The 13,924-nt window shown below is 40.9% G+C and overlaps 1 protein-coding gene across 1 annotated transcript in view; it reads right to left on the bottom strand.

Annotated features, from left to right (window-relative positions):
- Positions 1–12,281, bottom strand: part of LOC119723798 (sushi, von Willebrand factor type A, EGF and pentraxin domain-containing protein 1-like) — an 84,461-nt gene extending 72,180 nt beyond the window's left edge. The window contains exons 1-3 of the mRNA XM_038194663.1: positions 11,224–12,281; positions 6,906–7,057; positions 6,071–6,251 (exon numbers count right to left, since the gene is read on the bottom strand). Coding sequence (XP_038050591.1) covers positions 6,071–6,251; positions 6,906–7,057; positions 11,224–11,323 — 433 coding nt within the window. The 5' untranslated portion in view covers positions 11,324–12,281. The remainder of the gene's footprint in view (positions 1–6,070; positions 6,252–6,905; positions 7,058–11,223) is intronic.
- Positions 12,282–13,924: the final 1,643 nt, after the last annotated feature.

Here is a 13,924-nt window from a genome sequence, read left to right as displayed (position 1 = left end):
AAAAATATTTGGATGAGGAGTATGGAGGCAAAGCAGCATATTAATGCTGCAATGTATGAGACACATTGTGCAATCAAAAAATCCTTCCCACTGCCAGTTTCATTTTAAGTCAGTTTCATTTTTTCCCCCCAAACTTGTACCTTGTTTTTCTGTTGCGTATTTCCTTGTTTACTCCCCGGGAACCATTGAATCAACAGCGCGCTGCAGCGGCAAACTTATGCTCGCTTTTGTATGCGATGATGAATCAGGGGTGATGCCACACTGGGGTTCTTGGGTGTTTTCCTAATTATTTCGCAACGAAGGGTTTCCCGCTTTGAGTTGTGCACATAATGAGCGCGGCGAGGCATTCAGCGCTTTCCAAATTCTTTATTAACACGATGAATGGAAATATAATAAGCTGTATAGGCCTAGTCATATGCGAGCTTTGGACCATTGATGATGTTGATTCATTTTTTGCCCCTAGTGAAAATTTGATTGGAATTGGAATTTTCTGGGAATGTCCCTATAATCTGCTGATACTAATACTTCTACATTCACTGAAGCTGTGGTGTTACCCTTTTAGAATTTAGATATACTTTCCAAGCATAGGCTAATGGTTGTGCATGGTCTTCCTCGAGCAGGCCGACAGAAACATTACTGCAGCTCCAGCGGCGGCGAAACGCTTTTCAAACTGGGGGGCATCACCAAAAAGGGGCACTTGCTCAGAAAAAAAGGCACTTTCCGTCGGTGTGATGAAAGAGGAGAAAATTGTGAAACTATTTTCGTTCACATTGCAAGGAATACATGTAAAAAAAAAATTACAGTGTAGGCCTATTCCTGATTCCTGAAAGAGTCTCAATAAGCCTATATAATAGCCGTAAGTGTTCTCAATTAAGGTATTTTTTTCACTTGAGAGACCCCTTCGGCCTCCGGCACTCCCGGCAGTAACCTTTGTGGGTCCGCCCTTAAATTTGACTAGTTAGGCCTATGTTAAGGGACCGTTTTCGTGAGAGGGGCACTATTATTTTCTTTCAGGCCAGTTTTCCATCTTGAGAGGGGCACAGTTTTAATGTTGCGAATGTGGCACAAATTGTGCTTTCAAGGGGCAGTTTTCCATCTTGAGAGGGGCACAGTATTAATGTCGCGAATGGGCCACTAATTGTGATTTCGAGGGGCAGTTTTCCATCTCGACAAGTTATCGCGAGAGAGGTGTTTTTGATGCGAGAGAGGTGTTTGTGCTTTCGAGGGATAGTTTTCGATCTCAAGAAGGTTCACAATCTTGTTAATGCACGAGGGGTATTTGTGCTTTTGGGGAGCACGTTTGCATTACAAGAGAGGAAACAATTTTTGAGCGCCTTCATAATGTTTTCATGTGTACGTATGAGGGGCAGTTTTGTTTTCATACCGAGGGGGCACATTTATGACCGCGAAAGGGGCACTTTTGTTAGCGGGAAAATCGGGGGGGGGGGGGGGGGGGGCGGGGGCACCCCCCCCCCTGATCCGGGCATGTACTTACTTTCAAGTACGCTGTGGACAAATTTACACACGTTCATTGGCTTAAGGGTCTTTGATAGTTTTCACATTCAACAAAACCGATGGACCGTGATGACAATTAAACCTCCTGCTATTCAAAATGTGAGGCCTAAAGCGGGGATTTTTTTCTCGAGTGTTTGGTTGTTTTTGTTATTAACCAAACAGTGGGGTTTTTCTACGCGGGAGTATGTTTTGATGGTGTGTAGTTCTTTCATTGTAAACGACCATTACTCATGCTCTGGACAAAAATGGTATTATTTATAGCGTTTTGGCAGTGCCGTCAATTACTAAAGCATGCGCGACTTCCTCCTAAATGTCTGCAAGGAAGGATATTTTGGCATAAAACACTTGCATTGTTGGCAGTACTATTGGTTTTGTTCACTTAGGCTTATTTCAATCCATTTGTTGACGCAATTTTTTTCCCCCAACCTGTAATAAGAGTTTTTTTCCCCAAGTAAATCATATAAAGTACATTTACTATAAAGTATAAGTTCCAACTATTTTTAAAGGAAATCTGCAGACTGAGCCTATTATCATTACAAGGCAAATTCACAAGGGAAAACAGTTTTGAAAAAATTACAAAACTTTAATGAACAGATATCTCGTCTTTTTCAATTCGTGTATACAAGTGTAGATGATGTTAGGTCGGGGAGTGAGTGGTTGTATCCAGAAAGCATTGCTCCAGGCTTACACCACTTGACATGAGCTGTGTTACATAAATGAACCCTTTTAGAATGGTCTTAATCGACATTATTTTATTTACTCTGGCGCATTTCTCTTCAGCGTAATTTTTATTGAATAAGTTTTTTTTCTGGCATCGGTATGACATAATCCACAAAATGTTCAGGTAAAAATGGTACTTAAAATGATATTCCCCCTTTTCCAGGGTTTACTTGAGAAAAAAAAATCATAACATTTTCCGGTGTTGGAAAGTTCGAAAAGCGAATTACCCACAACTTATTCTTTATGACTACTGTACGGTCAGGGGATTGCAAAACGAATTGAATCCAACAGAAAGGTGAATTGCACGTCCGTTTCTCAATGCGATGTCGTGAGGCCTTCCAACAAGATAACGGCAGTTATTTAACTCTTCTCGTGGTTTTATCGCCAGACTATTGGCCAGAGAAAAGATAACATAGTGTATTCAATAAATCCTCTTCCTGAAAACGAGGACAGAGGTTTCAAATCAAAAGTAAAAACAAACGTAAATCAAAACATAACCGACGATAGAAATCATACATAAATATATAAAAATTAGACGGAACTGATTGCTTTGAAAAAAAAAGGTGTCATTTGGGATTTTAATAACAATTATGCACGAGATTTTAGACGTGGGTAAATGGTACCATATATCCGGCACAATTCACGTAAATACTGAACCCATTTTTATGGCAACTTATACTAGCGAAACTAAAGTTACATAAACACATGAAACAAAAAAATAAATTTGAACTGAAACTTGTACAATTTACAGGGTTCGACCTTAACTTGTTTGTTTGTTTGCTAGCCAGCCGGGCTACTGCAACAGGCTCTTAACTAGCCCGCGGGCATTTTCACTAGCCGGCATGTTTTTTTTCTTTTGTAGAATGTCTCATAAACAATAATGTGCATTATGTGTATATAGCCTGAAAGTTGACCCTGGTATTGTGGTACCCCATCAAGGGCTCCTCAAAAAGGGAAATTAAGGTGTAAAAGTGAGAGTTTTTTTATGGAAACTAAAACTTCGCATGACGTGAAAGAGAAATATCGTGCCAAAAATTGACCTCTCACTTCCGAAAACTTCCGTGTGAAACTCGATCACTCATTCAAGCATGACAATTTTCAAAATACTGTTGTGGCGGTCATTGGGTAAAAACGTATATTAAACTTAACTAGGAGACTCAAATGGCTTTTGGGAAGGACACTTTTTTTGTTTTAAATTTGAAGGATTTATTTTCAATTACAAATATCTAAACTGTTCGTTGATAAAACTGCATTAAAATGTGATACAAACGAGCCTGAATAAATCTAGAATCCACTGGAGGTACGCAGGTAAAATACTCGCGTCTTTATAATTTTCGTTATCATTTTCGTTCTCACGCAAGTATGCGATGTGAAAACAGGCGTGATCCATAAGGGCGACCTTGGAACGAAAATAGGTCGTAAGTAAAATTCGGGGTTTTCTTTCCATTTTCAACTGATTTCTGATGTATTCTGAGGCAATCTTGTCAGTGTTTTTAATAAACAAATCTAATAATTTAACCCTTTAAAACAGTTGATAACATTATACACAAATTGATACAGGTTTGCTTTCTGAATTTGATGATTTAATTCTTTCTGTCCTTTCATATCTTTGTCGGATCCCAATTTTTTTTGACTCGCCAACCGGGCTACTTAAGGAATAGTTTGACTAGCCCGCCGCTGTTTTGACTAGCATTTGGCTAGCGGGCCACCGCTAATTTCGAACCCTTCAATGTATCTCGTAAACGTACAAAAATATTCTTGATAAATTTTGTTTTATTAGAAGTGCAAGTGACGAAACGAAGTAAATATAAACATAAAAATAAACGAAACTGAATGTTCTATTTGTTTCAACAGCATGACTTTCAGTAAGTAAATTAAGTTTTCAAAGCTTTTAGAAATGGTTTATTGGTTTAGTATCCTGTTCAATTGTAAATATTTGTAAAGTACACGTTTTTATTGAAAGTTTCACTTCTATGGCTCTAGAACCGTCCGTCTCATTCAACAACACGGGATGATTCGGTTTTACATTTACCATGACTGTATTGTGAAAATACAGGGTGAGTAAAAAAAAAAGCGGAACCCAAACCCCCAAAAATATATTTCATATTTAAAAAAATATGTAGCACCAAACATAATAATGAAAGCAAATTCCATAAGCTACTTTTAGATGAAAACAAAAATATTAAAATTGCTCAATTCGTTCAAAGGATCACCATTTAAACGCAATGACCCTAAAACCAGTTTCGTCAAAAAAAGGCAATTCATTGGTATTCTGATTGTTTGGAACAACAACAAAAAATGACACGGAGGGGGGAATACTTGTTTCAACAACTGTCAACAACTGTAGAGCACAATATCTATATTAACAACCCTGGTTAGGCAAACAATATGATTTATAAAATCCACTTTTTTATAAGACGTGCCTTCAAAACGACTTTATTGATTTTTTTTTTGACATTGGTTATATCGCTAGTGATGTTTGAAGACACTTATGACGACGATTCTTGAAATCGCATTTTTGGACGAAAGAGGTTTTAGAGTCATTGCGTTTAAATGGAGATATTCTTTGAACGGACTGAGCAATTTTAGTTATTTTTCCATCTAAAAGTAGTTTATGAAATTGGATTTCCAGTCATTACTATGTTTGGTGCTACATATATATTTATATATTTAAATATGAAATATAATTTGTGGGTTATGGGTTCCGCTTTTTTTGACTCAGCCTGTACAGCCTAGACCGTTTTTCCTTGGTCTCATTCTTACTCGGTCCAATGCAAAATCATATTTGAAGCATATCTTAACAAAATGAATAATAACATTTAAGCAGATTCGCTGATTAATCATGCAAGACAACCACATCTTGACCTCTAGATTTTGACCAATCTGCGGGCGCTTTCTATACAGGGTCTTAGGTCATTCACCTGTTGTCACGTCATAGACATGGATAAAAAAAAACCTATTATAGGCACAGCAACAAAGGCTGTGGCCACGCGCTCTGTATTATGTTACACGACACAGGCGCGGTTGTTGTTGCACTAAAAACACTGAATTCGAATTGACCAATCACAGTTTTAGTCCTGATTTGGGAATAAAATGACGTCACGATTTAGTAAAGTCGACTCCGATTGGCTGGGGCGCGAGAGCGCATAAATCTGTACGCTTTGACATATCAGACGTTATACAGGAGACTTGGCTCCGTGGATAACGGTTAATACTCAGACTAATGAATAATAGGCCTACTCCCAACGTTCACCTCATACAGATTAGGCGATGAAATGTAATGTTTCTGTAGCAGAACATGAAATGGATCTCATCCCAGGGACCTAAAAAAAATTAAACTGTATGAAGCATAAGGCCAAAGCTATGGGGTGCTGTGGTCCAATGGTTACGGTGTTCGACTCGTGTGCCGTGGTACATGGGTTCGAATCCTGACCGTGGGAACATGGTGCTTGTGCTCTTGAGCAAGGCACTTTAGTACCATTATTGCTTCGTCCTTCGGATGGGACGTAAAGCCGTAGGTCCCGTGTGTTGTGTAATGCACGTTAAAGAACCCAGTAACACTTATCGCTAAGAGAAGGGGTTTGCCCAGGTGTTTCTGGCAGTGGCTGCAATATGCGCCGCAGCACCTTGTGAATCCTTATAAGGTGCTACATAATGGGTCTCATATTTCTCATAATCTTTATTTACCTTTCTTTAGTAATAGACATATCTCTCCAGCGCCTTGAGTACCTAATTGTTGGTAGATACGTGCGCTATATAAGACTCCGATATTATTATTATTATTAAAGCTGAGACCGAGCCATGGTTTGGGAAGTGAAAAAAACTAGAGTCTTACCGTCGACGGTGGATGAAGTGCCTTCAAATATTCCTGTGGCTGTAGCGCCCTCTCGCAGACCTCCCTTCATGATTCTCTTGTTGTTTGCGTCGCTCCAGAAAGCCACTCCGTCGTCATAGTCGCTGGCGATGGCGATCCAGTGCGCAGGCGTCAACTCGTAATAGTACTTGGACGCAATTACCTTGGGCAGGAAGAAAGGACACAATGTCACTTGTCACTGTCAATGTCTGCGTCGTTATCATCCCCTACCCCGAGTCATTATACCACCACCACCATCATCATCGTTTTAATCAGCAACCTCACCATCATGACGCAAAAGACTAAGGCTATATGACGTCAACACTTGTCTTTGGCTTTGTCACAGCCGTAGCGTTTGTTTCTGTTTTTGCTGTTGGTACCAAGCAGTAGCTGGTCAATTCACAATTCACAAAGTATTCCAGCATCCAAAAAACTGATTAACCACACTGAACTAATTCAAGATACCACCAGAATGCGTTAATTTGCAAATTCGGGAGAAACTGTCGAATTACAAAAGTGTGGAAGATTATGGGTTGCTTGAACTTCGGCTTCGTTTTTGCAGAATCAATTTCAAGTGCATGTATAGCTTTTAATGTTCAAATCAAATGGAAACACTTTAAACGTTGTTCAGATTGTATAAGATTTGTTGCTCTGCATATTTGTGAGGCAGAACATAGGCCTTTCTATAATCAGCCAAGTTGGGCCTGGGCTCAGTCTCCTGAGGCCGAAGCCGGCTGGAGACGACGGCCAGGCTTCGACTGAGAAAAATGGAACGAGGCAAACGGAAAGGTAAGATTGAACAGCCAAAAGCGCTCACCGAGCTTGTGATATACTGGTCCGGATCGGCAGGCAGGCTTTGGATGCGAGCACGGCGGTCCACTATACGGAGCTCTGTCCACACTAGGCGTGGTTGCTGGGCCTGATCTGCCTCGTCTGCAGCCTGCGTCGCACCCACGTCTTGCCCGGTGCCTGCAGTAAGGTCAATGTGAGGTTCGGGTTAAAAGACAATTGAATCTGATAAAAACAACCACATAAAAAGTCAAAAAAAAAAAAAAAAGCACACAAAATATATGCAAATTACGCACAACATCACGGTAAAAATAAGTCAATATAAAAGTTCATTATATTGTAACCAACGCAGCATGTAATAGTTTTGTTTTGCATGTAATAGTCTGTGAAATCACTGATAAGAAAAATACCACGGGTCTCAAAGGATACAAAATAAGCACTTGCTTGCTGTTTGTACCCAAATTTTCCAATGTTTGGAGTTGGATTGCCAACAGTTTGAGAAGCCGTTTTAACTGTCATGTTTGTCCGACCCAAATGTCCCCTAGCAAATGAGTGATGGTATACTCATTCCAAGTCAAATATCTTTATTTTATACCTTTCAAACTATTATTTTACATCACCACGTGTATTTTAAAACAGGTTTAAGTCTTCTTTGATTGTTCTTGCAGTTTTAAACGTGTGCAATCACAAAGCCAAGTTTGACACGTAATCTGTCCCTGTTCTAATCTTGCCACTGAGGCATTCACAATAGAGCCTGATGAAAGTAAAGCTCACGCGGTGAGCTTTCGTCCGGACCCTCGCGTGGCCCGTCTATGGGCATTTTAAACACTCATGTTGGAGTTTTATCTTGGTATTCTTCAAGTATAATTAAGAAGAAAAAATCACTTGCAAATGGATAAAAACGAATTTCATTTTAAGACCTTTCACATCAGGCATTGTTGTTCCTAGGTCTTTTTGCTCCGTGGACGTTGGCTTTCATATCGCCACTATAACGGGCATGCATGATAACGAGAATGTACCGGAATAACGTTTCGACGATTTACCTATATCACAGCAGCCGATAGGTTCGGCAACCCTATAAACGGTCAATTCTAGATTTGTTTCTTAAATACCAATGAGACCTTTAAGTTCAATCACTCAACTTGAAAATCTTAAAAGACATCTTGGTTTTCTATTTCACTTTCAGTTTTCACCTATAATGACCGCCACAACATTTGAGAAATTATCATCTACGTACAGTGATTTAGGGGCAGGCAGCTGTAAGTTGCAATAGCCCGCATGTATTTAAGATTTTCGGAAGTGAGAGGTCAATTTTTGGCACGATATTTCTCTTTCAAGTCAAGCAATATATCAGTTTCCATAATTTTATATGCTAGTAACGATTTTACAAGGGCCCTATTCACAGGTGATTTTCTTAAGAAGTCAATGAACCACAAATAATTGCAAATTCTAGAACTTTTACACGTTAATTCACCTAGCTATTCAAGGGTCCCGGAAGCGAGCCACCAGGGGTGATCTTGGTCCGAACGTTTTTTTGTTGTTGCAAATTTCACACTATACTGGACCGAGTATAATATTATTGACATCATGACACTACACCAATTCACACAGTCTGCCCAAACAATCGAAGCTAATTATAATGTTGGCAGGATGCCACATGCATGTCAGACATCCTTAACAAATCACTCGCAGTTTCAAGTCAACCATGATGAGCTCTTCAGAATCAGTTAACATACTAGTCTCCATTTCATCAGTGCCTGGATACAGTCTGATATCTCGCGATCGATTCCGGAAGAATAGTCAAGTTGCGAATAGAATTGCTTGCATGTTCCTGCTTGCGATTGATGATGTCTCAATACAATGGTAACCCATGCCTGCGTTAGTATAGGTTCTCCCGTCCAATTCCTCAACTTGTTCATTCAATATTGTTCATTCAAATTCGCTTTAAAATGGGCAGGCAAATTTCACCCGGCCGGTTCATACGTAAATAGGCAGCTTTGGATTTCAGTCCCTCTCGAGAATTCAATTTGGTGTATAATACTATGCATTTACAAAAGTTTAATACACAATGTTCAATGACATTAGGCAGTTGCATAAGGAATATTTTATGTTATGGCGTTAAAACAGACTCTAAAATTAATTTTGAGCAAGCTATATAAAGAAAGTACAGCTATTTCAAAGCATAATATGAATGCCTGTATGGAAGGAAATATGAACATCCATAACAGAACTTAAACACTAGATATAGTGTCAAAGTGATGGAAGGAATTCCATGTTGGACACTTGCCGATAAAATACTGCGAAACAATGCAGATTTTTCTTTGCAGACGAAAGTGACTGGTTGGTATTTTTGGTGTGATCACTCAGTGAATGTCTATTAATTAAAGGTATTTAAAAATCCTATAACTTTCATCAAAGAAAACTGATTGTCTTATCGTCCATACGATTAACGTTCGGGGAAATTGGAAGAGGGCTTTGAAGAGTTTTTGGAAGAAGGGTGGCGCCCCCACCCATAGACGTGATCACTGTGCACTCAAAAGGCCCCCTCCAATGGAGAAACCAATCGGGCACGCTATAGCGCTATTATATAAACTGCTCTGTGTCGGATTATCTGAACGATGTATTGGCAGTTAAAAGGGGCATTCTCTTTCAACCTAAACCCAAAATACACATTTTTACACGATTTTATCTGTGACCCAGCGGCGTAGGCCAGGGTTCTCATTCGGGGGGGGGGGGGGGGGGGGGGGGGGCTAGAGGTTACAATGGAGGGGCGCCCAACCGTGCTGACAGGTAGTCAGGGTTTTCTCACCGGACACCCGCCGTCCGTAAAATCAAGTGTGAAGGGGGTGGGGGGGGGGGGGGGGGGGGGCTGGACACCATCTTCCCATGGGGGAGCTGTTCCAAACATATATCATGGCTATATATAAGACAATGACTCGGCTATTCGCTTTTCAAGGGACGTTACAATAATTAACATCCACTCGCGAAAAAAACAAATAGCACAAAATCGCCGAAAAAAGATACTTTGTGTTCTTCTAGCTTAACATGGTAACTCATATGGTTGTGCTTTCCTCCGAATGCCAAATTTTCAGTGGGGGGGGGGGGGGGGGCGGTGACTAGGGGGGCTCGAACTTTTTATGGGGGGGCCACCCCCCCCCCTCCCCCCCCCCCCCCCCCCGCTGTTTTGACCTCGAAAATAAAATGAACTTTTAATTAAAAACTAAGGGTGACACCAACAATGGGCATTGCGAGGGGGGGCCAAGGGGGCGCTTGCCCCCCCCCCCCCCGGACAAGCAACAAAAAAAGGGGGAAGGGAAAAAAAGAAGATGCGCAAAATCATATTGTTGGTAATGTTATGAGTCCGGGGGGGGGGGCAACTGCAGCCGACTGGACTAGGACATGAACGGCTCACTTCAGAATGCCGACGCGCATTAACCATTACCATTATCTTGAAGGACGGGCTTGCGGTAATTCTGGGATGATTCTCTTCCCATCGTGCTGGTTTATGGGATAAGGCATTCACGACCTCTCTTCCGGTAATGTATGCCTTGCCTCCGTGAAACCGGATGAAATTTGAGAAAGAGTGAAGGAACTTGCGGAAATTTGAGGAGAAATTGTATGCAAAGCGGACGTCCTGCTTAGCGAGAACATACGCGAATATGCCCAAATCCTCCTTCCCCCACGAACAAAAATAAATCAAAATGAAACGTAATGAATGAAACAAAATCTCTACGGATATTTCATCCGGGAAATATTTTTTTCGACCTCAATAATATATTAGTACAAAAAATATACAATCACGCCTTCTCTGTAGAAACAATGTTTCTGTTAGGGGAGGAACCTATGAGTTTGTTTGTTTTCTAAAAAAAAAAGTGGCCAAACAATTTTTGTCCTCCAAAGACTAAAAAACATCAAGGACTTGTAGTGTTCATATTGAGGTGTAGGGGTATTAAATTCCATAAAAAAAACATCAAAATGTTGCAAGGAGAATTGTCCTGGTCCGGCCCAATAGATTAAAATAAAAGTAATCACCAATTCAACAGAAAGAATAGCGAGCCCGACGATAAACGGGTTAGATGTCTAGGCTACGAGTCATTTCGGTGTTTGACGGCAAGGGAGCAGACATACATGACACACGTGACCTTGAATCTCAGGAATGTCTCCATAATTATGAGCAACGAAAATAAGCGTTGTTACACTTCTGGTCCCCTACATTGAACTCGACATGCGGTAGAACAGCGATGCATTATATCCACTGAATTAAATTTCTTGCGTGAGCTCACCATCGCTATATAGTGTGCATGGAAGAAATTTTTAGTGAAGAGTAAAAAAAGGTTGGAACTTACAAATGGATTCAGATGTGATCAGCAACAAGAAAATGATTTGGACAATCGCGAAGCAGCACTGTGATGGGCGACGCCCGATTCGAGCTGACTCCAACGCCATCTTGCTGAACAGCTGCCTACAAAAACAGATGACTGAAGAGCTATATTAATGCTCTATGGACGATTACCAAGGCCTGCAGGATTATCAATCACGGTCACAGTTAGCTACACTACACCAGCGGAACTGAGCCAATCCTACACCGTGCGCTTGCCCATTGTTCCGGGCACTTGGATGGAGCACTGAGTTACACCCCGCACCGCGATTGGGTTTTTCCAAACAGGATGTCATCATGATGATATACACAGACTCCAGATTGTGCATGTACTTCCGGGTTAGAAGGAAGGGACATTTCCCTTTTTTTTGAACTCTTGCAAGTTGCAGAATGGTTTAAAGGTTGTCCATTGTATAAACAGTTATTTCTAAGCAATGGTACTTGTCGAGTTCTGATCTAAGCGGTACCGGCCACATCTGTCAGCCTATATATCTGTGTAATAGCAATTTCAACTGAACCTTTTCTTTGACGGTGATCTCACACTGAATATTTTGCCATTAAGAGAACATAGACCTATAGATAGCTTCAAGTACAACCTCTTTAAAGGTATATGCACAACACTTGCAACATTCAATTTGAAGTTTATACATTTCGAAAGCAATCGTATCCGGAATTTAAAAATCGCAGATGAAAACAATTGAGACCGGAAAAAAACAGCAATCACGGAATTTGTGAACTTTAAAATAGAGAATTTCCGTCTTTAAGTTCCTCTGATTTTTTTTTTTTAATCACGGTTTATTTCGTGCAGGTGGTGCATAATACTTAATAGGGTATGTTTTGGTTTTCGTGGTGGTTGTATTTGGCGTGCGTTGAATGTTTTTCGGCACTGTGATTGTCTCTTTAATTAAACACAAGTGGATGTAAATTGTGATGGTTGGTAATATCGCAATCCTTTGCAGAGTTCATTGTCACGGTGTAGCTAGCCCGACCGCGTCCATTCGATCTCGTCTACCGGGAGCCTTTGCCTGACCCATGCGGTCAGCTGACTGCAACTCCAACAAGGAAACGTGACAACCCTTTCCAAAATCTCGGCTTCACCCTGGTTCGGCTTCTCAACGGTTAGTAAACGATACGCAGCTAGGAGCCTTGTAAGATATACGGCAGAACATTATAATCTAATATTTCTTTATGATTTGATGCTTAGGCCTGGTAGCAGAAAATGGATCTCGTCAGGTTCATGAAAACATAAAACTTGCTATATGAAAGCCTAGTCTGCCGACCAGGCCGAGGTTTCGAAACACTTCCTGGTTTCGCCCAGTAAACGGTAACTAAAATGATAATATTGTCGGTGAGAACACTTGAACAACATCGATTGAATTTTGTTGATCGGAGAACATTAAAAAAAAAAACCTGCCGATGCAAGTCATGTTAACTTTTCAACGATACCTTTTCTGCTATTCAAAATGATTACGTAGCAGTATATTGTGGTTAATCGGGGTTCGGAAATTCAGAAATTTAAGCTTGTCACATTACAACATGTTGTAGCATACTTTAATATTCACAAAAACATTTACGGTGACTTTTGTGCATGCTGAATTATTTACGTTCGATAGGCCTATTGCGGGTTTTTTTTTTTTGGGGGGGGGATGCTGATGATGTTGGCATATGCATGGTGAAGTGATTGGTGATATTGGCACGAGCGGTGGCGATGGTGATTGTGAAAGGTACGTGACGATTATCACGGTGGTCAGGTATCAGGACGGTAATTGACCTATATGCCCCGTGTCTATCCCGGACACGTGGCTCAGTCTCCCGCCGCTGCCAACACTAAAAAAACCCCAAAACACAGATTGGTTAACTTCTAACCAAACATTGGTTGAAACAGCCACATATTGGTTTATTATGTGTCGAACCAATCGGATTGATTGGTTGTTTTAACCAATCTGTTTTTAGAGTGAGCTTACAGAGGGCGCTAGTTCCATATTCTAACCACTGCAGGATGCGATAGGGACAATAATGATACACTCACTTCCAGTAACGGAAAAATATACTCGCAACTTCCCAAAGTGTTCACAACATCATAGTTTAGCTTTACTCTCTTTCCTTCATTTTAGCTCAATTTTAGGAGGTATTAGGGCTGTACAAGTAGGTCTTTGCGCGCAACGCACAGCTTCGTTATCATGCGAGTAGGCGAGTAGGCGGCGAAATAGGTGCCGATATGAGAGGTCGTAAGTGAAATTCGTTTTACAAGAAGAATACTGATACAAAATTCCAAAATGATTGTTTCTTTTGGTTGTTGAAGTGAGAAATCATTATGCGTAAAATGACAGGCAGTAGAAGGGCAACACGATGTAAAAATGCCCTTCCCATGAGAGTGGCCTGGAAGCTCGAGAGTGTCGATCCTGGAAAGCTTTCCAGGTGAGTTTTTCATCGAGCGTTCAAGAGGGCGGCAGACTCTCTGCTGGTTCGCTGTCTATGGCTGCTCTCTATATCGGTGCAGATATCCACGCTTGTGTGCCGGGAGGCATGGATACGGTCGAGTGGCAACATTATAATAGTTTCCACGGCAACCTATACACAAGCCAGGCATACCCAAATGCACGTACACACACTCGTTGATGGTAGTAGCCATGACGACCTAGTATTCCTACACAATGGGCAAGTTCAAA

This window comes from Patiria miniata, unplaced genomic scaffold, assembly GCF_015706575.1.
Source record: "Patiria miniata isolate m_02_andy unplaced genomic scaffold, ASM1570657v1 HiC_scaffold_17, whole genome shotgun sequence".
Lineage (NCBI taxonomy): Eukaryota > Metazoa > Echinodermata > Asteroidea > Valvatida > Asterinidae > Patiria > Patiria miniata.
Note: the sequence above shows the minus strand (reverse complement) of the source record. Positions and strands in the feature narration are given on the sequence as shown.